The sequence below is a fragment of the Oncorhynchus gorbuscha genome, unplaced genomic scaffold (genome assembly GCF_021184085.1).
Source record: "Oncorhynchus gorbuscha isolate QuinsamMale2020 ecotype Even-year unplaced genomic scaffold, OgorEven_v1.0 Un_scaffold_817, whole genome shotgun sequence".
NCBI lineage: Eukaryota > Metazoa > Chordata > Actinopteri > Salmoniformes > Salmonidae > Oncorhynchus > Oncorhynchus gorbuscha.
The window spans coordinates 49,913-75,572 of NW_025745821.1; the positions used below are offsets into that span (position 1 = coordinate 49,913).

General features: G+C 45.9%; 1 protein-coding gene across 1 annotated transcript in view; it reads left to right on the forward strand.

Moving 5' to 3' along the window:
* Positions 1-25,660, forward strand: part of LOC124020436 (voltage-dependent T-type calcium channel subunit alpha-1H-like) — a 177,543-nt gene that overhangs the window by 23,361 nt on the left and 128,522 nt on the right. The window contains 3 exon segments of the mRNA XM_046335675.1: positions 11,947-12,058; positions 16,201-16,273; positions 17,619-17,679. Coding sequence (XP_046191631.1) covers positions 11,947-12,058; positions 16,201-16,273; positions 17,619-17,679 — 246 coding nt within the window.

Here is a 25,660-nt window from a genome sequence, read left to right on the forward strand (position 1 = left end):
GTGGTTGTGTGGTGGTTGTGTGGTAGGTGTGTCTTGGTTGTGTGGTGGTTGTTTGGTGGTTGTGTGGTGGTTGTTTGGTAGGTGTGTCTTGGTTGTGTGGTGGTTGTTTGGTAGGTGTGTCTTGGTTGTGTGGTGGTTGTTTGGTAGGTGTGTCTTGGTTGTGTGGTGGTTGTGTGGTGGTTGTGTGGTGGTTGTTTGGTAGGTGTGTCTTGGTTGTGTGGTGGTTGTGTGGTGGTTGTTTGGTGGTTGTTTGGTAGGTGTGTCTTGGTTGTGTGGTAGTTGTGTGGTGGTTGTGTGGTAGTTGTGTGGTGGTTGTGTGGTAGTTGTTTGGTAGTTGTGTGGTGGTTGTGTGGTAGTTGTTTGGTAGTTGTGTGGTGGTTGTGTGGTGGTTGTGTGGTGGTTGTGTGGTAGTTGTGTGGTAGTTGTGTGGTGGTTGTGTGGTAGTTGTGTGGTGGTTGTGTGGTGGTTGTGTGGTAGTTGTTTGGTAGTTGTGTGGTGGTTGTGTGGTGGTTGTGTGGTGGTTGTGTGGTGGTTGTGTGGTGGTTGTTTGGTAGGTGTGTCTTGGTTGTGTGGTAGTTGTGTGGTGGTTGTGTGGTAGTTGTGTGGTGGTTGTGTGGTAGTTGTTTGGTAGTTGTGTGGTGGTTGTGTGGTGGTTGTGTGGTGGTTGTGTGGTGGTTGTGTGGTGGTTGTGTGGTAGTTGTGTGGTGGTTGTGTGGTAGTTGTGTGGTGGTTGTTTAGTAGTTGTGTGGTGGTTGTGTGGTGGTTGTGTGGTGGTTGTGTGGTAGTTGTGTGGTGGTTGTGTGGTGGTTGTGTGGTAGTTGTTTGGTAGTTGTGTGGTGGTTGTGTGGTGGTTGTGTGGTAGTTGTGTGGTGGTTGTGGGTGGTTGTGTGGTGGTTGTGTCTTGGTTGTGTGGTGGTTGTGTGGTGGTTGTTTAGTAGTTGTGTGGTAGTTGTGTGGTGGTTGTGTGGTGGTTGTGTGGTGGTTGTGTGGTAGTTGTTTGGTAGTTGTGTGGTGGTTGTGTGGTAGTTGTGTGGTAGTTGTGTGGTGGTTGTGTGGTGGTTGTTTAGTAGTTGTGTGGTGGTTGTGTGGTGGTTGTGTGGTGGTTGTGTGGTAGTTGTGTGGTAGTTGTGTGGTAGTTGTGTGGTGGTTGTGTGGTGGTTGTGTGGTAGTTGTGTGGTGGTTGTGTGGTGGTTGTGTGGTGGTTGTGTGGTGGTTGTGTGGTGGTTGTGTGGTGGTTGTGTGGTAGTTGTGTGGTGGTTGTGTGGTGGTTGTGTGGTGGTTGTGTGGTAGTTGTGTGGTGGTTGTGTGGTGGTTGTGTGGTAGGTGTGTCTTGGTTGTGTGGTGGTTGTTTGGTGGTTGTGTGGTGGTTGTTTGGTAGGTGTGTCTTGGTTGTGTGGTGGTTGTTTGGTAGGTGTGTCTTGGTTGTGTGGTGGTTGTTTGGTAGGTGTGTCTTGGTTGTGTGGTGGTTGTGTGGTGGTTGTGTGGTGGTTGTTTGGTAGGTGTGTCTTGGTTGTGTGGTGGTTGTGTGGTGGTTGTTTGGTGGTTGTTTGGTAGGTGTGTCTTGGTTGTGTGGTAGTTGTGTGGTGGTTGTGTGGTAGTTGTGTGGTGGTTGTGTGGTAGTTGTTTGGTAGTTGTGTGGTGGTTGTGTGGTAGTTGTTTGGTAGTTGTGTGGTGGTTGTGTGGTGGTTGTGTGGTGGTTGTGTGGTAGTTGTGTGGTAGTTGTGTGGTGGTTGTGTGGTAGTTGTGTGGTGGTTGTGTGGTGGTTGTGTGGTAGTTGTTTGGTAGTTGTGTGGTGGTTGTGTGGTGGTTGTGTGGTGGTTGTGTGGTGGTTGTTTGGTGGTTGTTTGGTAGGTGTGTCTTGGTTGTGTGGTAGTTGTGTGGTGGTTGTGTGGTAGTTGTGTGGTGGTTGTGTGGTAGTTGTTTGGTAGTTGTGTGGTGGTTGTGTGGTGGTTGTGTGGTGGTTGTGTGGTGGTTGTGTGGTGGTTGTGTGGTAGTTGTGTGGTGGTTGTGTGGTAGTTGTGTGGTGGTTGTTTAGTAGTTGTGTGGTGGTTGTGTGGTGGTTGTGTGGTGGTTGTGTGGTAGTTGTGTGGTGGTTGTGTGGTGGTTGTGTGGTAGTTGTTTGGTAGTTGTGTGGTGGTTGTGTGGTGGTTGTGTGGTAGTTGTGTGGTGGTTGTGGGTGGTTGTGTGGTGGTTGTGTCTTGGTTGTGTGGTGGTTGTGTGGTGGTTGTTTAGTAGTTGTGTGGTAGTTGTGTGGTGGTTGTGTGGTGGTTGTGTGGTGGTTGTGTGGTAGTTGTTTGGTAGTTGTGTGGTGGTTGTGTGGTAGTTGTGTGGTAGTTGTGTGGTGGTTGTGTGGTGGTTGTTTAGTAGTTGTGTGGTGGTTGTGTGGTGGTTGTGTGGTGGTTGTGTGGTAGTTGTGTGGTAGTTGTGTGGTAGTTGTGTGGTGGTTGTGTGGTGGTTGTGTGGTAGTTGTGTGGTGGTTGTGTGGTGGTTGTGTGGTGGTTGTGTGGTGGTTGTGTGGTGGTTGTGTGGTGGTTGTGTGGTAGTTGTGTGGTGGTTGTGTGGTGGTTGTGTGGTGGTTGTGTGGTAGTTGTGTGGTGGTTGTGTGGTGGTTGTGTCTTGGTTGTGTGGTGGTTGTTTAGTAGTTGTGTACTAATCTGTCACAGTGAACTGACCCTCCAGTCTGTTTTCATGGTGAGAGACGGTGGTTCCCATGACAACTAGAATTACGCTCTACTCTCTGTTTGGTCTGGCTCACATACGAACACACACACACACACACACACACACACACACACACACACACACACACACACACACACACACACACACACACACACACACACACACACACACACACACACACACACATCCTACAGTCTGTAAGGAAGCATTTCACTGTTCGCCTAGACTTTTTGTTTACCAAGAATGTCACAGATAAAATGGGATTTGACAGACCGACACGCACAGAGGGAGAGACAGAGAGAGGAGAGACAGACAGAGGAGAGACAGACAGAGGAGAGACAGACAGAGGAGAGACAGACAGAGGAGAGACAGACAGAGGAGAGACAGAGGAGAGACAGAGAGAGGAGAGACAGAGGAGAGGAGAGAGAGACAGAGGAGAGACAGACAGAGGAGAGACAGACAGAGGAGAGAGATACAGAGGATAGACAGAGAGAGGAGAGACAAACAGGAGAGAGCGACAGAGGGGAGAGAGACAGAGGAGAGACAGAGGAGAGGATAGACAGAGGAGAGACAGACAGGGGAGAGAGAGACAGAGGAGAGACAGAGGAGAGAGATACAGAGGAGAGACAGAGGAGAGGAGAGAGAGACAGAGGAGAGACAGACAGAGGAGAGACAGACAGAGGAGAGAGATACAGAGGAGAGACAGAGGAGAGGAGAGACAGAGGAGAGAGATACAGAGGAGAGACAGAGGAGAGACAGACAGAGGAGAGAGATACAGAGGAGAGACAGAGGAGAGACAGACAGAGGAGAGACAGAGGAGAGACAGAGGAGAGGAGAGAGACACAGAGGAGAGACAGACAGAGGAGATACAGAGGAGAGACAGAGGAGAGGAGAGAGACACAGAGGAGAGACAGAGGAGAGAGATACAGAGGAGAGACAGAGACAGAGGAGAGAGAGACACAGAGGAGAGACAGAGGAGAGAGATACAGAGGAGAGACAGAGGAGAGGAGAGAGAGACAGAGGAGAGACACAGGCGAGGAGAGAGATACAGAGGAGAGACAGAGACAGAGGAGAGACAGAGGAGATACAGAGGAGAGGAGAGACAGAGACAGAGGAGAGAGAGAGAGAGGAGAGACAGAGGAGAGGAGAGAGAGAGACAGAGGAGAGACAGAGGAGAGACAGAGACAGAGGAGAGAGAGAGGAGAGACAGAGGAGAGACAGAGGAGAGACAGAGGAGAGGAGAGAGAGACACAGAGGAGAGACAGAGGAGAGAGATACAGAGGAGAGACAGAGACAGAGGAGAGAGAGACACAGAGGAGAGACAGAGGAGAGAGATACAGAGGAGAGACAGAGGAGAGGAGAGAGATACAGAGGAGAGACAGAGACAGAGGAGAGACAGAGGAGATACAGAGGAGAGGAGAGACAGAGACAGAGGAGAGAGAGAGAGGAGAGACAGAGGGGGAGAGAGAGACAGAGGAGAGACAGAGACAGAGGAGAGAGATACAGAGGAGAGACAGAGGAGAGGAGAGAGACACAGAGGAGAGACAGAGACAGAGGAGAGACAGAGGAGAGACAGAGGAGAGGAGAGAGAGAGACAGAGGAGAGACAGAGGAGAGGAGAGAGATACAGAGGAGAGGCAGAGACAGAGGAGAGAGATACAGAGGAGAGGCAGAGACAGAGGAGAGAGATACAGAGGAGAGGCAGAGACAGAGGAGAGAGATACAGAGGAGAGACAGAGGAGAGACAGAGGAGAGACAGATGAGAGGAGAGAGAGAGACAGAGGAGAGACAGAGGAGAGGAGAGAGATACAGAGGAGAGACAGAGGAGAGGAGAGAGATACAGAGGAGAGAGATACAGAGGAGAGACAGAGGAGAGACAGAGACAGAGGAGAGACAGAGACAGAGGAGAGACAGAGGAGAGGAGAGAGATACAGAGGAGAGACAGAGACAGAGGAGAGAGATACAGAGGAGAGGAGAGAGTTACAGAGGAGAGACAGAGGAGAGGAGAGAGATACAGAGGAGAGACAGAGGAGAGGAGAGAGACACAGAGGAGAGACAGAGGAGAGGAGAGACAGAGGAGAGGAGAGAGACAGAGACAGAGGAGAGACAGAGGAGAGGAGAGAGAGACAGAGACAGAGGAGAGACAGAGGAGAGGAGAGACAGAGGAGAGCCAGAGGAGAGGAGAGACAGAGGAGAGGAGAGACAGAGACAGAGGAGAGACAGAGACAGAGGAGAGACAGAGACAGAGACAGAGAGACAGAGAGAGAGGAGAGACAGAGGAGAGGAGAGACAGAGGAGAGACAGAGGAGAGGAGAGACAGGAGAGGAGAGAGAGACAGAGACAGAGGAGAGACAGAGGAGAGGAGAGAGAGACAGAGACAGAGGAGAGGAGAGAGAGACAGAGACAGAGGAGAGACAGAGGAGAGACAGAGGAGAGACAGAGGAGAGGAGAGAGAGACAGAGGAGAGGAGAGAGAGACAGAGGAGAGACAGAGGAGAGACAGGGGAGAGGAGAGAGTTACAGAGGAGAGACAGAGGAGAGGAGAGAGATACAGAGGAGAGACAGAGACAGAGGAGAGGAGAGAGAGACAGAGACAGAGGAGAGACAGAGGAGAGGAGAGAGAGACAGAGACAGAGGAGAGACAGAGGAGAGGAGAGAGATACAGAGGAGAGACAGAGGAGAGGAGAGAGATACAGAGGAGAGACAGAGACAGAGGAGAGACAGAGACAGAGCCAGAGGAGAGACAGAGACAGAGGAGAGACAGAGGAGAGGAGAGAGATACAGAGGAGAGACAGAGGAGAGGAGAGGAGAGAGACACAGAGCAGAGACAGAGGAGAGGAGAGAGATACAGAGGAGAGACAGAGGAGAGGAGAGAGAGACAGAGGAGAGAGAGACAGAGAGAGGAGAGAGAGACAGAGACAGAGGAGAGGAGAGACAGAGGAGAGACAGAGGAGAGACAGAGGAGAGGAGAGACAGAGGAGAGGAGAGAGAGACAGAGGAGAGACAGAGAGAGGGGAGACAGAGGAGAGACAGAGGAGAGGAGAGACAGAGGAGAGGAGAGACAGAGGAGAGGAGAGACAGAGAGAGGAGAGACAGAGGAGAGACAGAGGAGAGGAGAGACAGAGGAGAGGAGAGACAGAGGAGAGACAGAGAGAGGAGAGACAGAGGAGAGACAGAGGAGAGGAGAGACAGAGGAGAGACAGAGAGAGAGACAGAGGAGAGACAGAGACAGAGGAGAGACAGAGAGAGGAGAGACAGAGGAGAGACAGAGGAGAGGAGAGAGAGACAGAGGAGAGACAGAGGAGAGGAGAGACAGAGGAGAGGAGAGACAGAGGATAGATGGAGAGAGGAGAGACAGAGGAGAGACAGAGGAGAGGAGAGACAGAGGAGAGACAGAGAGAGAGAGACAGACAGAGGAGAGACAGAGACAGAGGAGAGACAGAGGAGAGACAGAGGAGAGACAGAGGAGAGACAGAGGAGAGGAGAGAGAGACAGAGGAGAGACAGAGGAGAGGAGAGACAGAGGAGAGGAGAGAGAGACAGAGGAGAGAGAGACAGGGGAGAGACAGACAGAGGAGAGAGAGACAGAGGAGAGAGAGACAGAGGAGAGAGAGACAGAGAGAGAAAGAGAGAGACAGAGAGAGGAGAGAGAGACAGAGGAGAGAGAGAGAGGAGGGAGAGACAGAGAGGAGAGAGAGACAGAGAGGAGAGAGAGACAGAGAGAGAAAGAGAGAGACAGAGGAGAGACAGAGAGAGACAGAGGAGAGACAGAGGAGAGACAGAGGAGAGACAGACAGAGGAGAGAGAGAGGAGAGACAGAGGAGAGACAGAGGAGAGACAGAGGAGAGAGAGACAGAGGAGAGACAGAGGAGAGACAGATATAATTTAGATTAATTTAGTGCTGACTCGTTCCTTGACTTTTTCACTCTCTGATGTGAACACAGCCCTCCTCCTGTGTTGTGTGTAATTAAGGTCTGCTCTCATTAATTCTCCCCCCAAAGACTCTCTCTGTGGTGGGGGCAGAGTGTGTGTTGCTCTGTGTGGTGGGGGGGGCAGAGTGTGTGTTGCTCTGTGTGGTGGGGGGGGGCAGAGTGTGTGTTGCTCTCTGTGGTGGGGGGGCAGAGTGTGTGTTGCTCTGTGTGGTAGGGGGCAGTGTGTGTGTTGCTCTGTGTGGTGGGGGGGCAGAGTGTGTGTTGCTCAGGTGGGGGGGGCAGAGTGTGTGTCTCCTTCTCCTCTCATCTCCTCCCCCTTCCATCCTTCTCCTCTCATCTCCTCCCCTAATCTCCTTCTCCTCTCATCTCCTCCCTCCTTCCATCCTTCTCCTCTCATCTCCTCCCTCCTTCCATCCTTCTCCTCTTATCTCCTCCTCCCTAATCTCCTTCTCCTCTCATCTCCTCCCCCTAATCTTCTTCTCCTCTCATCTCCTCCCCCTAATCTCCTTCTCTCCTCTCATCTCCTCCCTCCTTCCATCCTTCTCCTCTCATCTCCTCCCCCTTCCATCCTTCTCCTCTCATCTCCTCCCTCCTTCCATCCTTCTCCTCTCATCTCCTCCCCCCTTCCATCCTTCTCCTCTCATCTCCTCCCTCCTTCCATCCTTCTCCTCTCATCTCCTCCCCCTTCCATCCTTCTCCTCTCATCTCCTCCCCCTAATCTCCTTCTCCTCTCATCTCCTCCCTCCTTCCATCCTTCTCCTCTCATCTCCTCCCCCTAATCTCCATCTCCTCTCATTTCCTCCCTCCTCCATCCTTCTCCTCTCATCTCCTCCCCCCTAATCTCCTTCTCCTCTCATCTCCTCCCTCCTCCCATCCTTCCCCTGGTTCCTCATCCATAATGACCTCTGCATCAGGGGAGGGAACTCAGTTATTACAGCTAGAAGCCCCTGAGACTGTGTGTGTCCATGTGTGTGTGTGTGTGTGTGTGTGTGTGTGTGTGTGTGTGTGTGTGTGTGTGTGTGTGTGTGTGTGTGTGTGTGTGTGTGTGTGTGTGTGTGTGTGTGTGTGATGTATATGTGTTTATGTGTGTGTGTGTGTGTGTCCCAGACTGATGCTCAGAGCTCTTTGTTCTGTGTCCTTGGCTTCTACGGCTACCGGGTGGGTGTGTGTGTTTCTGTTAGCACTAAGGTATTGTGTCCTATGTGTGTGTGTGTTAGCACTACGATGTGTGTAGCAGTAGGATGTATTGTTCCAGTCTCTCCATTTTTATTTTATTTATTTGAGTCTGAGACAACAGATTACTGAGTTACCCCGGCTGAGACAACAGATTACTGAGTTACCCCCGGCTAGACAACAGATTACTGAGTTACCCCGGCTGAGACAACAGATTACTGAGTTACCCCCGGCTAGACAACAGATTACTGAGTTACCCCCAGCTAGACAACAGATTACTGAGTTACCCCGGCCTTGACAACAGATTACTGAGTTAACCCGGCCTAGACAACAGATTACTGAGTTACCCCGGCTGAGACAACAGATTACTGAGTTACCCCCGGCCTAGACAACAGATTACTGAGTTACCCCGGCTGAGATAACAGATTACTGAGTTACCCCGGCTGAGACAACAGATTACTGAGTTACCCCCGGCCTAGACAACAGATTACTGAGTTACCCCCGGATGAGACAACAGATTACTGAGTTACCCCCGGCCTAGACAACAGATTACTGAGTTACCCCGGCCTAGACAACAGATTACTGAGTTACCCCCGGCCTAGACAACAGATTACTGAGTTACCCCGGCCTAGACAACAGATTACTGAGTTACCCCGGCCTAGACAACAGATTACTGAGTTACCCCAGGCCTAGACAACAGATTACTGAGTTACCCCGGCCTAGACAACAGATTACTGAGTTACCCCGGCTGAGACAACAGACTACTGAGTTACCCCCGGCCTAGACAACAGATTACTGAGTTACCCCGGCTGAGACAACAGATTACTGAGTTACCCCGGCTGAGACAACAGATTACTGAGTTACCCCGGCTGAGACAACAGACTACTGAGTTACCCCCGGCCTAGACAACAGATTACTGAGTTACCCCGGCTGAGACAACAGATTACTGAGTTACCCCGGCTGAGACAACAGACTACTGAGTTACCCCCGGCCTAGACAACAGATTACTGAGTTACCTCGGCTGAGACAACAGACTACTGAGTTACCCCCGGCCTAGACAACAGATTACTGAGTTACCCCGGCTGAGACAACAGACTACTGAGTTACCCCCGGCCTAGACAACAGATTACTGAGTTACCCCCGGCTAGACAACAGATTACTGAGTTACCCCGGCCTAGACAACAGATTACTGAGTTACCCCCGGCTGAGACAACAGATTACTGAGTTACCCCGGCCTAGACAACAGATTACTGAGTTACCCCCGGCCTAGACAACAGATTACTGAGTTACCCCGGGTGAGACAACAGATTACTGAGTTACCCCCGGCCTAGACAACAGATTACTGAGTTACCCCCGGCTGAGACAACAGATTACTGAGTTACCCCGGCTGAGACAACAGATTACTGAGTTAACCCCCGGCCTAGACAACAGATTACTGAGTTACCCCGGCCTAGACAACAGATTACTGAGTTACCCCCGGCCTAGACAACAGATTACTGAGTTACCCCGGCCTAGACAACAGATTACTGAGTTACCCCGGCCTAGACAACAGATTACTGAGTTACCCCCGGCCTAGACAACAGATTACTGAGTTACCCCGGCCTAGACAACAGATTACTGAGTTACCCCGGCCTAGACAACAGATTACTGAGTTACCCCCGGCCTAGACAACATATTACTGAGTTACCCCCGGCCCAGACAACAGATTACTGAGTTACCCCCGGCTCAGACATGTGTCCTCCTGTCTCTAGCTGGTATATATTCCCCTCTATATGTGTCCTCCTGTCTCTAACTGGTATATATTCCCCTCTATATGTGTCCTCCTGTCTCTAGCTGGTATATATTCCCCTCTATATGTGTCCTCCTGTCTCTAGCTGGTATATATTCCCCTCTATATGTGTCCTCCTGTCTCTAGCTGGTATATATTCCCTCTATATGTGTCCTCCTGTCTCTAGCTGGTATATATTCCCCTCTATATGTGTCCTCCTGTCTCTAGCTGGTATATATTCCCCTCTATATGTGTCCTCCTGTCTCTAGCTGGTATATATTCCCCTCTATATGTGTCCTCCTGTCTCTAGCTGGTATATATTCCCCTCTATATGTTCCTTGACTCCTGTCTCTAGCTGGTATATATTCCCTCTATATGTGTCCTCCTGTCTCTAGCTGGTATATATTCCCCTCTATATGTGTCCTCCTGTCTCTAGCTGGTATATATTCCCCTCTATATGTGTCCTCCTGTCTCTAGCTGGTATATATTCCACACTAAATGTTCCTTGACTCCTGTCTCTAGCTGGTATATATTCCCCTCTATATGTGTCCTCCTGTCTCTAGCTGGTATATATTCCCCTCTATATGTTCCTTGACTCCTGTCTCTAGCTGGTATATATCCCCCTCTATATGTGTCCTCCTGTCTCTAGCTGGTATATATTCCCCTCTATATGTGTCCTCCTGTCTCTAGCTGGTATATATTCCCCTCTATATGTGTCCTCCTGTCTCTAGCTGGTATATATTCCCCTCTATATGTGTCCTCCTGTCTCTAGCTGGTATATATACCCCTCTATATGTGTCCTCCTGTCTCTAGCTGGTATATATTCCCCTCTATATGTGTCCTCCTGTCTCTAGCTGGTATATATTCCCCTCTATATGTGTCCTCCTGTCTCTAGCTGGTATATATTCCCCTCTATTTGTGTCCTCCTGTCTCTAGCTGGTATATATTCCCCTCTATATGTGTCCTCCTGTCTCTAGCTGGTATATATTCCCCTCTATATGTGTCCCCGTGTCTCTAGCTGGTATATATTCCCCTCTATATGTGTCCTCCTGTCTCTAGCTGGTATATATTCCCCTCTATATGTGTCCTCCTGTCTCTAGCTGGTATATATTCCCTCTATATGTGTCCTCCTGTCTCTAGCTGGTATATATTCCCCTCTATATGTTCCTTGACTCCTGTCTCTAGCTGGTATATATTCCCCTCTATATGTGTCCTCCTGTCTCTAGCTGGTATATATTCCCCTCTATATGTTCCTTGACTCCTGTCTCTAGCTGGTATATATTCCCCTCTATATGTGTCCTCCTGTCTCTAGCTGGTATATATTCCCTCTATATGTTCCTTGACTCCTGTCTCTAGCTGGTATATATTCCCCTCTATATGTGTCCTTCTGTCTCTAGCTGGTATATATTCCCCTCTATATGTGTCCTCCTGTCTCTAGCTGGTATATATTCCCCTCTATATGTGTCCTCCTGTCTCTAGCTGGTATATATTCCCCTCTATATGTGTCCTCCTGTCTCTAGCTGGTATATATTCCCCTCTATATGTGTCCTCCTGTCTCTAGCTGGTATATATTCCCCTCTATATGTGTCCTCCTGTCTCTAGCTGGTATATATTCCCTCTATATGTGTCCCCGTGTCTCTAGCTGGTATATATTCCCCTCTATATGTGTCCTCCTGTCTCTAGCTGGTATATATTCCCCTCTATATGTGTCCTCCTGTCTCTAGCTGGTATATATTCCCTCTATATGTGTCCTCCTGTCTCTAGCTGGTATATATTCCCCTCTATATGTGTCCTCCTGTCTCTAGCTGGTATATATTCCCCTCTATATGTGTCCTCCTGTCTCTAGCTGGTATATATTCCCCTCTATATGTGTCCTCCTGTCTCTAGCTGGTATATATTCCCCTCTATATGTTCCTTGACTCCTGTCTCTAGCTGGTATATATTCCCCTCTATATGTGTCCTCCTGTCTCTAGCTGGTATATATTCCCCTCTATATGTTCCTTGACTCCTGTCTCTAGCTGGTATATATTCCCCTCTATATGTGTCCTCCTGTCTCTAGCTGGTATATATTCCCCTCTATATGTGTCCTCCTGTCTCTAGCTGGTATATATTCCCTCTATATGTTCCTTGACTCCTGTCTCTAGCTGGTATATATTCCCCTCTATATGTGTCCTCCTGTCTCTAGCTGGTATATATTCCCTCTATATGTGTCCTCCTGTCTCTAGCTGGTATATATTCCCCTCTATATGTGTCCTCCTGTCTCTAGCTGGTATATATTCCCCTCTATATGTGTCCTCCTGTCTCTAGCTGGTATTTATTCCCCTCTATATGTGTCCTCCTGTCTCTATGCTGGTATATATTCCACTCTAAATGTTCCTTGACTCCTGTCTCCACGTGGTTTGAGCGTGTCTCCATGCTGGCTATTCTTCTGAACTGTGTGACGTTGGGAATGTTCCAGCCCTGCGACGACGTTCACTGTCTCAACAACCGCTGCTCTTTCCTACAGGTAAGTTGGCTCCTTACGTACAAATTACATTCTTGTTTTTATTTTGGACAGTGAAGCTAACGTTTATATGTCAAATTAGCTTCTATACTCCAGTATTTTGGATAAAGAGAATCAAGGGTTTCATGTGAGACAACAGTTTAACCTCTCTGGGATATGTAGCATCTCACCTCTCTGGGATATGTAGCATCCCACCTCTCTGGGATATGTAGCATCCCACCTCTCTGGGATATGTAGCATCCCACCTCTCTGGGATATGTAGCATCCCACCTCTCTGGGATATGTAGCATCTCACCTCTCTGGGATATGTAGCATCCCATTTCTCTGGGATATGTAGCATCCCACCTCTCTGGGATATGTAGCATCCCATTTCTCTGGGATATGTAGCATCCCACCTCTCTGGGATATGTAGCATCCCACCTCTCTGGGATATGTAGCATCCCACCTCTCTGGGATATGTAGCATCCCATCTCTCTGGGATATGTAGCATCCCATCTCTCTGGGATATGTAGCATCCCATCTCTCTGGGATATGTAGCATCCCACCTCTCTGGGATATGTAGCATTTCGCCTCTCTGGGATATGTAGCATCCCACCTCGCCAAAAGCCAGTGAAAGTGCAGGGCGCCAAATTCAAATCAACAAAAAATCTCATAATTAAAGTTCCTCAAGCATACAAGTATTTTACACTATTTTAAAGATACAATTCTCGTTAATCCAGCCACAGTGTCTTTATTTCAAAAAGGCTTTACAGCGAATGCACCACAAACGATTATGTTAGGTCACCACCAATTCATAAAAAAACACAGCCATTTTTCCAGCCAAAGAGAGGAGTCACAAAAAGCACAAATAGAGATAAAATTAATCACTAACCTTTGATGATCTTCATTAGATGACACTCATAGGACTTCATGTTACACAATACATGCATGTCTTGTTCGATAAAATGCATATTAATATCCCAAAAATCTCATTTTACATTGGCGTGTTACTTTCAGTAGTTCTAAAACATCTGGTGATTTTTGCAGAGAGCCACATCAATTTACAGAAATACTCATCATAAATGTTGATGAAAATGTTACACATGGAATTGGAGATATACTTCTCCTTAATGCTTAACGCTGAGTCACATTTTTTTTTTAAACGTTACGAAAAAACAAACCATGCGCTTTATGGTCAGTAATGTTGTGCCTTGAAAACATCCGGCTAGTTTTCTGAAAAAACAAACAAACCATGCAATAATCTGAGTACAGCGTTCAGACAAAAAAGCAGCCAAAAAGATATCGTCTTATTGGGTAGACAACATTTGTCATGAATAGCATTATAAATATTGACTTACCTTTGATGATCTTCATCAGAATGCACTCCCAGGCATCCCAGTTCCACAATAAATGTTAGTTTTGTTCGATAATGCCCATCATTTATGTCCAAATACCTTCTTTTGGTTTGGTAAACAAATCCAAAATCCAAATCCAGGACCAGGCGAAAGTTGGACGAAAAGTTCAAAAAAGTTATATTACAGGTCGTAGAAACTTGTCAAACTAAGTATAGAAAAGCAATGGAACGAGAGCTAACTCTCTCATGACTGCACCTCAGAGCCTGTGGCACTCTGCCAGACACCTGGCTCATTCCCCTATCATTCACCCCAACTTCACAGTAGAAGCCTGAAACAACGTTCTAAAGACTGTTGACATCTAGTGGAAGCCTTAGGAAGTGCAAAATGGCCCCATTTTACACTGTATATTGGAATGGCAATGAGTTGAAAAACTACAACCACTTCCTGGTTGGTATTTTCTCAGGTTTTCGCCTGCCAGATGAGTTCTGTTATACTCACAGACATCATTCAAACAGTTTTAGAAACGTCAGAGTGTTTTCTATCCAATACTACTAATATTATGCATATATTAGCATCTGGGACAGAGTAGCAGACAGTTTACTCTGGGCACCTTATTCATCCAAGCTACTAGATGCTGCCATCTGGAACAGAGTAGCAGGCAGTTTACTCTGGGAACCTTATTCATCCAAGCTACTCAATACTGCCCCCCCCCAGTCACCAAGAAGTTAACCGTTTAGAAATGAAACCACCTTACATCTCTACTAGGCCCGTCTGAAGATGAAACCACCTTACATCTCTACTAGGCCCGTCTGAAGATGTAACCACCTTACATCTCTACTAGGCCCGTCTGAAGATGAAACCACCTTACATCTCTACTGGGCCCGTCTGAAGATGAAACCACCTTACATCTCTACTAGGCCCGTCTGAAGATGCACCAGGAAGTTAACCGTTTAGAAATGAAACCACCTTACATCTCTACTAGGCCCGTCTGAAGAAGAAACCACCTTACATCTCTACTGGGCCCGTCTGAAGATGAAACCACCTTACATCTCTACTAGGCCCGTCTGAAGATGAAACCACCTTACATCTCTACTAGGCCCGTCTGAAGATGAAACCACCTTACATCTCTACTAGGCCCGTCTGAAGATGAAACCAACTTACATCTCTACTAGGCCCGTCTGAAGATGAAACCACCTTACATCTCTACTAGGCCCGTCTGAAGATGAAACCACCTTACATCTCTACTAGGCCCGTCTGAAGATGAAACCACCTTACATCTCTACTAGGCCCGTCTGAAGATGTAACCACCTTACATCTCTACTAGGCCCGTCTGAAGATGAAACCACCTTACATCTCTACTGGGCCCGTCTGAAGATGAAACCACCTTACATCTCTACTAGGCCCGTCTGAAGATGCACCAGGAAGTTAACCGTTTAGAAATGAAACCACCTTACATCTCTACTAGGCCCGTCTGAAGAAGAAACCACCTTACATCTCTACTGGGCCCGTCTGAAGATGAAACCACCTTACATCTCTACTAGGCCCGTCTGAAGATGAAACCACCTTACATCTCTACTAGGCCCGTCTGAAGATGAAACCACCTTACATCTCTACTAGGCCCGTCTGAAGATGAAACCACCTTACATCTCTACTAGGCCCGTCTGAAGATGAAACCACCTTACATCTCTACTAGGCCCGTCTGAAGATGAAACCACCTTACATCTCTACTAGGCCCGTCTGAAGATGAAACCACCTTACATCTCTACTAGGCCCGTCTGAAGATGAAACCACCTTACATCTCTACTAGGCCCGTCTGAAGATGAAACCACCTTACATCTCTACTAGGCCCGTCTGAAATCTCTACTAGGCCCGTCTGAAGATGAAACCAAGAGGGTCAACATGTAGAACAGGACCACTGATTGGTTGAAGGGTTGACCTCCTCAACATGTAGAACAGGACCCCTGATTGGTTGAAGGGTCAACATGTAGAACAGGACCACTGATTGTTTGAAGGGTTTATCTCCTCAACATGTAGAACAGGACCACTGATTGGTTGAAGGGTCAACATGTAGAACAGGACCACTGATTGGTTGAAGGGTCAACATGTAGAACAGGACCACTGATTGGTTGAAGGGTCAACATGTAGAACAGGACCCGTGATTGGTTGAAGGGTCAACATGTAGAACAGGACTCCTGATTGGTTGAAGGGTTGACCTCCTCAACATGTAGAACATGACCCGTGATTGGTTGAAGGGTTTACCACGTGAACCACGAGATGTAGAGGAGAATATTTGGGCTGTTTTGTGGGAAAACAGCAGTGCCAGTCCCAGCAGTGGGATTAAAGGTTCGGAGGTCAAAGACAGAATTATCCCAGAATGCACTCCTCTGTGGTTAAAACATGTCTGTTATAAACATCACTGTGAATATAAATAACATGAGATAAACAACGACAGTACTCACTGCTTCCCTCTGTGTGTGTGTGTGTGTGTGTGTGTGTCTATCTCTCTTTGTGTGTGTGTGTGTGTCTCTCTCTCTTTGTGTGTGTGTGTGTGTGTCTCTCTCTCTTTGTGTGTGTGTGTGTCTCTCTTTGTGTGTGTGTGTGTGTCTATCTCTCTTTGTGTGTGTGTGTGTGTGTGTGTGTGTGTGTGTGTGTGTGTGTGTGTGTGTGTGTGTGTGTGTGTGTGTGTGTGTGTGTGTGTGTGTGTGTGTGTGTGTGTGTGTGTGTGTGTGTGTGTGTGTGTGTGTGTGTGTGTGTGTGTGTCTCTTTGTGTGTGTGTGTGTCTCTCTCTTTGTGTGTGTGTGTGTGTGTTAGGCTCTGGATGATGGTATCTTTGTGTTCTTTGCGGTGGAGATGCTGGTGAAGATGGTGGCTCTGGGTGTTCTAGGTAGGTGACCTTTTTAAAGTGGGAATTTCAAAGTTTAGAATAAAACAATTATGAAAAATAGCTGAAACCTCTCATTCCTCGGACGGAGACGTTTCTATAGTAGAACAGGCCTGAATGTCCTCTCATTCTTCAACAGAGACGTTTCTATAGTAGAACAGGCCTGAATGTCCTCTCATTCTTCAACAAAGACGTTTCTATAGTAGAACAGGCCTGAATGTCCTCTCATTCTTCAACAGAGACGTTTCTATAGTAGAACAGGCCTGAATGTCCTCTCATTCCTCCGACGGAGACGTTTCTATAGTAGAACAGGCCTGAATGTCCTCTCATTCTTCAACAGAGACGTTTCTATAGTAGAACAGGCCTGAATGTCCTCTCATTCTTCAACAGAGACGTTTCTATAGTAGAACAGGCCTGAATGTCCTCTCATTCTTCAACAGAGACGTTTCTATAGTAGAACAGGCCTGAATGTCCTCTCATTCCTCCGACGGAGACGTTTCTATAGTAGAACAGGCCTGAATGTCCTCTCATTCTTCAACAGAGACGTTTCTATAGTAGAACAGGCCTGAATGTCCTCTCATTCCTCCGACGGAGACGTTTCTATAGTAGAACAGGCCTGAATGTCCTCTCATTCTTCAACAGAGACGTTTCTATAGTAGAACAGGCCTGAATGTCCTCTCATTCCTCCGACGGAGACGTTTCTATAGTAGAACAGGCCTGAATGTCCTCTCATTCTTCAACAGAGACGTTTCTATAGTAGAACAGGCCTGAATGTCCTCTCATTCTTAAACCTGTGTTTAATTCATATTATTAAAATAAATACATGTCTCTACCTGTGTTTAATTAATATTATTAAAATAAATACATGTCTCTACCTGTGTTTAATTAATATTATTAATTTATCATGATTTAAATACATGTCTCTTCCTGTGTTTAATTAATTTATCATGATTTAAATACATGTCTCTACCTGTGTTTAATTAATATATCATGATTTAAATACATGTCTCTACCTGTGTTTAATTAATTTATCATGATTTAAATACATGTCTCTACCTGTGTTTAATTAATATATCATGATTTAAATACATGTCTCTACCTGTGTTTAATTAATATATCATGATTTAAATACATGTCTCTACCTGTGTTTAATTAATATATCATGATTTAAATACATGTCTCTACCTGTGTTTAATTAATATATCATGATTTAAATACATGTCTCTACCTGTGTTTAATTAATATATCATGATTTAAATACATGTCTCTACCTGTGTTTAATTAATATATCATGATTTAAATACATGTCTCTACCTGTGTTTAATTCATATTATTATTAACTTTGTAGGTCAGAAGGGTTACCTTGGTGACACCTGGAACAGACTGGACTTCTTCATCGTTATCATCGGGTCAGTGTTGGACAACACACACACACACACACACACACACACACACACACACACACACACACACACACACACACACACACACACACACACACACACACACACACACACACACACTGGTCTAAACCTAGTCCTGGTCTAAACCTAGTCCTGGACTAAACCTAGTCCTGAACTAAACCTAGTCCTGAACTAAACCTAGTGCTGAACTAAACCTAGTCCTGAACTAAACCTAGTCCTGCTGAACTAAACCTAGTCCTGGACTAAACCTAGTCCTGCTGAACTAAACCTAGTCCTGGACTAAACCTAGTCCTGGACTAAACCTAGTCCTGAACTAAACCTAGTCCTGGACTAAACCTAGTCCTGAACTAAACCTAGTGTTGAACTAAACCTAGTCCTGGACTAAACCTAGTCCTGAACTAAACCTAGTCCTGGACTAAACCTAGTCCTGCTGAACTAAACCTAGTGCTGAACTAAACCTAGTCCTGAACTAAACCTAGTCCTGAACTAAACCTAGTCCTGGACTAAACCTAGTCCTGAACTAAACCTAGTCCTGCTGAACTAAACCTAGTCCTGAACTAAACCTAGTCCTGCTGGACTAAACCTAGTCCTGAACTAAACCTAGTGCTGAACTAAACCTAGTCCTGCTGAACTAAACCTAGTCCTGAACTAAACCTAGTCCTGGACTAAACCTAGTCCTGAACTAAACCTAGTCCTGAACTATACCTAGTGCTGAACTAAACCTAGTCCTGGACTAAACCTAGTCCTGAACTAAACCTAGTCCTGAACTAAACCTAGTCCTGAACTAAACCTAGTCCTGCTGGACTAAACCTAGTCCTGGACTAAACCTAGTCCTGAACTAAACCTAGTCCTGAACTAAACCTAGTCCTGAACTAAACCTAGTCCTGGACTAAACCTAGTCCTGAACTAAACCTAGTCCTGCTGAACTAAACCTAGTCCTGAACTAAACCTAGTCCTGGACTAAACCTAGTCCTGGACTAAACCTAGTCCTGAACTAAACCTAGTCCTGCTGAACTAAACCTAGTCCTGGACTAAACCTAGTCCTGGACTAAACCTAGTCCTGAACTAAACCTAGTCCTGAACTAAACCTAGTCCTGAACTAAACCTAGTCCTGAACTAAACCTAGTCCTGGACTAAACCTAGTCCTGGACTAAACCTAGTCCTGCTGAACTAAACCTAGTCCTGCTGAACTAAACCTAGTGCTGAACTAAACCTAGTCCTGGACTAAACCTAGTGCTGAACTAAACCTAGTCCTGAACTAAACCTAGTCCTGGACTAAACCTAGTCCTGGACTAAACCTAGTCCTGAACTAAACCTAGTGTTGAACTAAACCTAGTCCTGAACTAAACCTAGTCCTGAACTAAACCTAGTCCTGGACTAAACCTAGTCCTGAACTAAACCTAGTCCTGGACTAAACCTAGTCCTGAACTAAACCTAGTGTTGAACTAAACCTAGTCCTGCTGAACTAAACCTAGTCCTGAACTAAACCTAGTCCTGAACTAAACCTAGTGCTGAACTAAACCTAGTCCTGGACTAAACCACACACACACACACACTGGTCTAAACCTAGTCCTGAACTAAACCTAGTCCTGAACTAAACCTAGTCCTGGACTAAACCTAGTCCTGGACTAAACCTAGTCCTGGACTAAACCTAGTCCTGAACTAAACCTAGTCCTGCTGAACTAAACCTAGTCCTGAACTAAACCTAGTCCTGGACTAAACCTAGTCCTGGACTAAACCTAGTCCTGAACTAAACCTAGTGCTGAACTAAACCTAGTCCTGAACTAAACCTAGTGCTGAACTAAACCTAGTGCTGAACTAAACCTAGTCCTGGACTAAACCTAGTCCTGAACTAAACCTAGTCCTGGACTAAACCTAGTCCTGAACTAAACCTAGTCCTGCTGAACTAAACCTAGTCCTGAACTAAACCTAGTCCTGGACTAAACCTAGTCCTGGACTAAACCACACACACACACACACTGGTCTAAACCTAGTCCTGAACTAAACCTAGTCCTGGACTAAACCTAGTCCTGAACTATACCTAGTCCTGGACTAAACCTAGTCCTGGACTAAACCTAGTCCTGCTGAACTAAACCTAGTCCTGAACTAAACCTAGTCCTGGACTAAACCTAGTCCTGGACTAAACCACACACACACACACACTGGTCTAAACCTAGTCCTGAACTAAACCTAGTCCTGGACTAAACCTAGTCCTGAACTATACCTAGTCCTGGACTAAACCTAGTCCTGGACTAAACCTAGTCCTGCTGAACTAAACCTAGTGCTGAACTAAACCTAGTCCTGAACTAAACCTAGTGCTGAACTAAACCTAGTGCTGAACTAAACCTAGTGCTGAACTAAACCTAGTCCTGAACTAAACCTAGTGCTGAACTAAACCTAGTCCTGCTGAACTAAACCTAGTCCTGCTGAACTAAACCTAGTCCTGAACTAAACCTAGTCCTGCTGAACTAAACCTAGTCCTGAACTAAACCTAGTCCTGCTGAACTAAACCTAGTCCTGCTGAACTAAACCTAGTCCTGAACTAAACCTAGTCCTGCTGAACTAAACCTAGTGCTGAACTAAACCTAGTCCTGCTGAACTAAACCTAGTCCTGCTGAACTAAACCTAGTCCTGAACTAAACCTAGTCCTGCTGAACTAAACCTAGTCCTGAACTAAACCTAGTGCTGAACTAAACCTAGTCCTGCTGAACTAAACCTAGTGCTGAACTAAACCTAGTCCTGAACTAAACCTAGTCCTGAACTAAACCTAGTCCTGAACTAAACCTAGTCCTGAACTAAACCTAGTGCTGAACTAAACCTAGTCCTGAACTAAACCTAGTCCTGCTGAACTAAACCTAGTGCTGAACTAAACCTAGTCCTGGACTAAACCTAGTCCTGGACTAAACCTAGTCCTGAACTAAACCTAGTCCTGAACTAAACCTAGTCCTGAACTAAACCTAGTCCTGAACTAAACCTAGTGCTGAACTAAACCTAGTGCTGAACTAAACCTAGTCCTGAACTAAACCTAGTCCTGAACTAAACCTAGTCCTGCTGAACTAAACCTAGTCCTGAACTAAACCTAGTCCTGAACTAAACCTAGTCCTGAACTAAACCTAGTCCTGCTGAACTAAACCTAGTCCTGCTGAACTAAACCTAGTCCTGCTGAACTAAACCTAGTCCTGAACTAAACCTAGTCCTGAACTAAACCTAGTGCTGAACTAAACCTAGTCCTGAACTAAACCTAGTCCTGCTGAACTAAACCTAGTCCTGCTGAACTAAACCTAGTCCTGAACTAAACCTAGTCCTGAACTAAACCTAGTGCTGCTGAACTAAACCTAGTCCTGAACTAAACCTAGTCCTGAACTAAACCTAGTGCTGAACTAAACCTAGTCCTGGACTAAACCTAGTCCTGGACTAAACCTAGTCCTGCTGAACTAAACCTAGTCTGAACTAAACCTAGTCCTGAACTAAACCTAGTCCTGAACTAAACCTAGAACTAAACCTGCTGAACTAAACCTAGTCCTGAACTAAACCTAGTCCTGAACTACACCTAGTCCTGAACTAAACCTAGTGCTGAACTAAACCTAGTCCTGAACTAAACCTAGTCCTGGACTAAACCTAGTCCTGAACTAAACCTAGTGCTGAACTAAACCTAGTCCTGAACTAAACCTAGTCCTGCTGAACTAAACCTAGTCCTGCTGAACTAAACCTAGTCCTGAACTAAACCTAGTCCTGAACTAAACCTAGTCCTGAACTAAACCTAGTCCTGAACTAAACCTAGTCCTGAACTAAACCTAGTCCTGAACTAAACCTAGTCCTGAACTAAACCTAGTCCTGAACTAAACCTAGTCCTGAACTAAACCTAGTGCTGAACTAAACCTAGTCCTGAACTAAACCTAGTCCTGGACTAAACCTAGTCCTGAACTAAAACCTAGTCCTGAACTAAACCTAGTCCTGAACTAAACCTAGTCCTGCTGAACTAAACCTAGTCCTGGACTAAACCTAGTCCTGGACTAAACCTAGTCCTGAACTAAACCTAGTCCTGAACTAAACCTAGTGCTGAACTAAACCTAGTCCTGGACTAAACCTAGTCCTGAACTAAAAGTCCTAGTCCCTAGTGCTGAACTAAACCTAGTCCTGAACTAAACCTAGTCCTGGACCAAACCTAGTCCTGAACTAAACCTAGTCCTGAACTAAACCTAGTCCTGAACTAAACCTAGTCCTGAACTAAACCTAGTGCTGAACTAAACCTAGTCCTGGACTAAACCTAGTCCTGAACTAAACCTAGTCCTGAACTAAACCTAGTCCTGAACTAAACCTAGTCCTGAACTAAACCTAGTCCTGCTGAACTAAACCTAGTCCTGGACTAAACCTAGTCCTGAACTAAACCTAGTCCTGAACTAAACCTATTGCTGGACTAAACCTAGTGCTGAACTAAACCTAGTCCTGAACTAAACCTAGTCCTCCTGAACTAAACCTAGTCCTGAACTAAACCTAGTCCTGGTCTAAACCTAGTCCTGAACTAAACCTAGTGCTGAACTAAACCTAGTCCTGAACTAAACCTAGTGCTGAACTAAACCTAGTGCTGAACTAAACCTAGTCCTGAACTAAACCTAGTCCTGAACTAAACCTAGTGCTGAACTAAACCTAGTGCTGAACTAAACCTAGTCCTGCTGAACTAAACCTAGTGCTGAACTAAACCTAGTCCTGAACTAAACCTAGTCCTGAACTAAACCTAGTGCTGAACTAAACCTAGTGCTGAACTAAACCTAGTCCTGAACTAAACCTAGTCCTGCTGAACTAAACCTAGTCCTGCTGAACTAAACCTAGTCCTGCTGAACTAAACCTAGTCCTGAACTAAACCTAGTCCTGAACTAAACCTAGTCCTGAACTAAACCTAGTCCTGAACTAAACCTAGTGCTGAACTAAACCTAGTGCTGAACTAAACCTAGTCCTGGACTAAACCTAGTCCTGAACTAAACCTAGTCCTGAACTAAACCTAGTCCTGAACTAAACCTAGTCCTGCTGAACTAAACCTAGTCCTGAACTATACCTAGTGCTGAACTAAACCTAGTGCTGAACTAAACCTAGTCCTGGACTAAACCTAGTCCTGAACTAAACCTAGTCCTGGACTAAACCTAGTCCTGCTGAACTAAACCTAGTCCTGAACTAAACCTAGTGCTGGACTAAACCTAGTCCTGCTGAACTAAACCTAGTCCTGAACTAAACCTAGTGCTGAACTAAACCTAGTCCTGGTCTAAACCTAGTCCTGAACTAAACCTAGTCCTGAACTAAACCTAGTGCTGAACTAAACCTAGTCCTGCTGAACTAAACCTAGTCCTGCTGAACTAAACCTAGTCCTGCTGAACTAAACCTAGTCCTGCTGAACTAAACCTAGTCCTGCTGAACTAAACCTAGTCCTGGACTAAACCTAGTCCTGAACTAAACCTAGTGCTGAACTAAACCTAGTGCTGAACTAAACCTAGTCCTGAACTAAACCTAGTCCTGCTGAACTAAACCTAGTCCTGCTGAACTAAACCTAGTCCTGCTGAACTAAACCTAGTCCTGAACTAAACCTAGTGCTGAACTAAACCTAGTCCTGGACTAAACCTAGTCCTGAACTAAACCTAGTCCTGGACTAAACCTAGTCCTGAACTAAACCTAGTGTTGAACTAAACCTAGTCCTGCTGAACTAAACCTAGTCCTGAACTAAACCTAGTCCTGCTGAACTAAACCTAGTCCTGGACTAAACCTAGTCCTGAACTAAACCTAGTCCTGAACTAAACCTAGTGCTGAACTAAACCTAGTCCTGAACTAAACCTAGTCCTGAACTAAACCTAGTCCTGAACTAAACCTAGTCCTGGACTAAACCTAGTCCTGGACTAAACCTAGTCCTGGACTAAACCTAGTCCTGGACTAAACCTAGTCCTGCTGAACTAAACCTAGTCCTGAACTAAACATAGTCCTGAACTAAACCTAGTGCTGAACTAAACCTAGTCCTGGACTAAACCACACACACACACACACTGGTCTAAACCTAGTCCTGAACTAAACCTAGTGCTGAACTAAACCTAGTCCTGCTGAACTAAACCTAGTGCTGAACTAAACCTAGTGTTGAACTAAACCTAGTCCTGAACTAAACCTAGTGCTGAACTAAACCTAGTCCTGAACTAAACCTAGTCCTGGACTAAACCTAGTCCTGGACTAAACCTAGTCCTGAACTAAACCTAGTCCTGAACTAAACCTAGTCCTGGACTAAACCTAGTGTTGAACTACACCTAGTCCTGAACTAAACCTAGTCCTGAACTAAACCTAGTCCTGAACTAAACCTAGTCCTGAACTAAACCTAGTCCTGGACTAAACCTAGTCCTGAACTAAACCTAGTCCTGAACTAAACCTAGTCCTGGACTAAACCTAGTCCTGGACTAAACCTAGTCCTGCTGAACTAAACCTAGTGCTGCTGAACTAAACCTAGTCCTGGACTAAACCTAGTCCTGCTGAACTAAACCTAGTGCTGCTGAACTAAACCTAGTCCTGCTGAACTAAACCTAGTGCTGAACTAAACCTAGTCCTGAACTAAACCTAGTCCTGAACTAAACCTAGTCCTGGACTAAACCTAGTCCTGGACTAAACCTAGTCCTGCTGAACTAAACCTAGTGCTGCTGAACTAAACCTAGTCCTGCTGAACTAAACCTAGTCCTGCTGAACTAAACCTAGTCCTGAACTAAACCTAGTGCTGAACTAAACCTAGTCCTGAACTAAACCTAGTGCTGAACTAAACCTAGTCCTGAACTAAACCTAGTCCTGAACTAAACCTAGTGCTGAACTAAACCTAGTCCTGGACTAAACCTAGTGCTGAACTAAACCTAGTGCTGAACTAAACCTAGTCCTGAACTAAACCTAGTCCTGAGCTAAACCTAGTCCTGCTGAACTAAACCTAGTCCTGAACTAAACCTAGTCCTGAACTAAACCTAGTCCTGAGCTAAACCTAGTCCTGAACTAAACCTAGTCCTGAGCTAAACCTAGTCCTGAACTAAACCTAGTCCTGAACTAAACCTAGTGCTGAACTAAACCTAGTGCTGAACTAAACCTAGTCCTGCTGAACTAAACCTAGTCCTGCTGAACTAAACCTAGTCCTGAACTAAACCTAGTCCTGAACTAAACCTAGTCCTGAACTAAACCTAGTGCTGCTGAACTAAACCTAGTCCTGAACTAAACCTAGTGCTGAACTAAACCTAGTCCTGAACTAAACCTAGTGCTGCTGAACTAAACCTAGTCCTGCTGAACTAAACCTAGTCCTGGACTAAACCTAGTCCTGCTGAACTAAACCTAGTGCTGAACTAAACCTAGTCCTGGACTAAACCTAGTGCTGAACTAAACCTAGTGCTGAACTAAACCTAGTCCTGAACTAAACCTAGTCCTGAACTAAACCTAGTCCTGGACTAAACCTAGTCCTGCTGAACTAAACCTAGTCCTGAACTAAACCTAGTCCTGAACTAAACCTAGTCCTGCTGAACTAAACCTAGTCCTGAACTAAACCTAGTCCTGAGCTAAACCTAGTCCTGAACTAAACCTAGTGCTGAACTAAACCTAGTCCTGAACTAAACCTAGTCCTGAACTAAACCTAGTGCTGAACTAAACCTAGTCCTGCTGAACTAAACCTAGTCCTGAACTAAACCTAGTCCTGAGCTAAACCTAGTCCTGAACTAAACCTAGTGCTGAACTAAACCTAGTCCTGAACTAAACCTAGTGCTGAACTAAACCTAGTCCTGGACTAAACCTAGTCCTGAACTAAACCTAGTCCTGAACTAAACCTAGTGCTGAACTAAACCTAGTCCTGAACTAAACCTAGTCCTGAACTAAACCTAGTGCTGAACTAAACCTAGTCCTGAACTACACCTAGTCCTGAACTAAACCTAGTCCTGCTGAACTAAACCTAGTCCTGAACTAAACCTAGTCCTGAGCT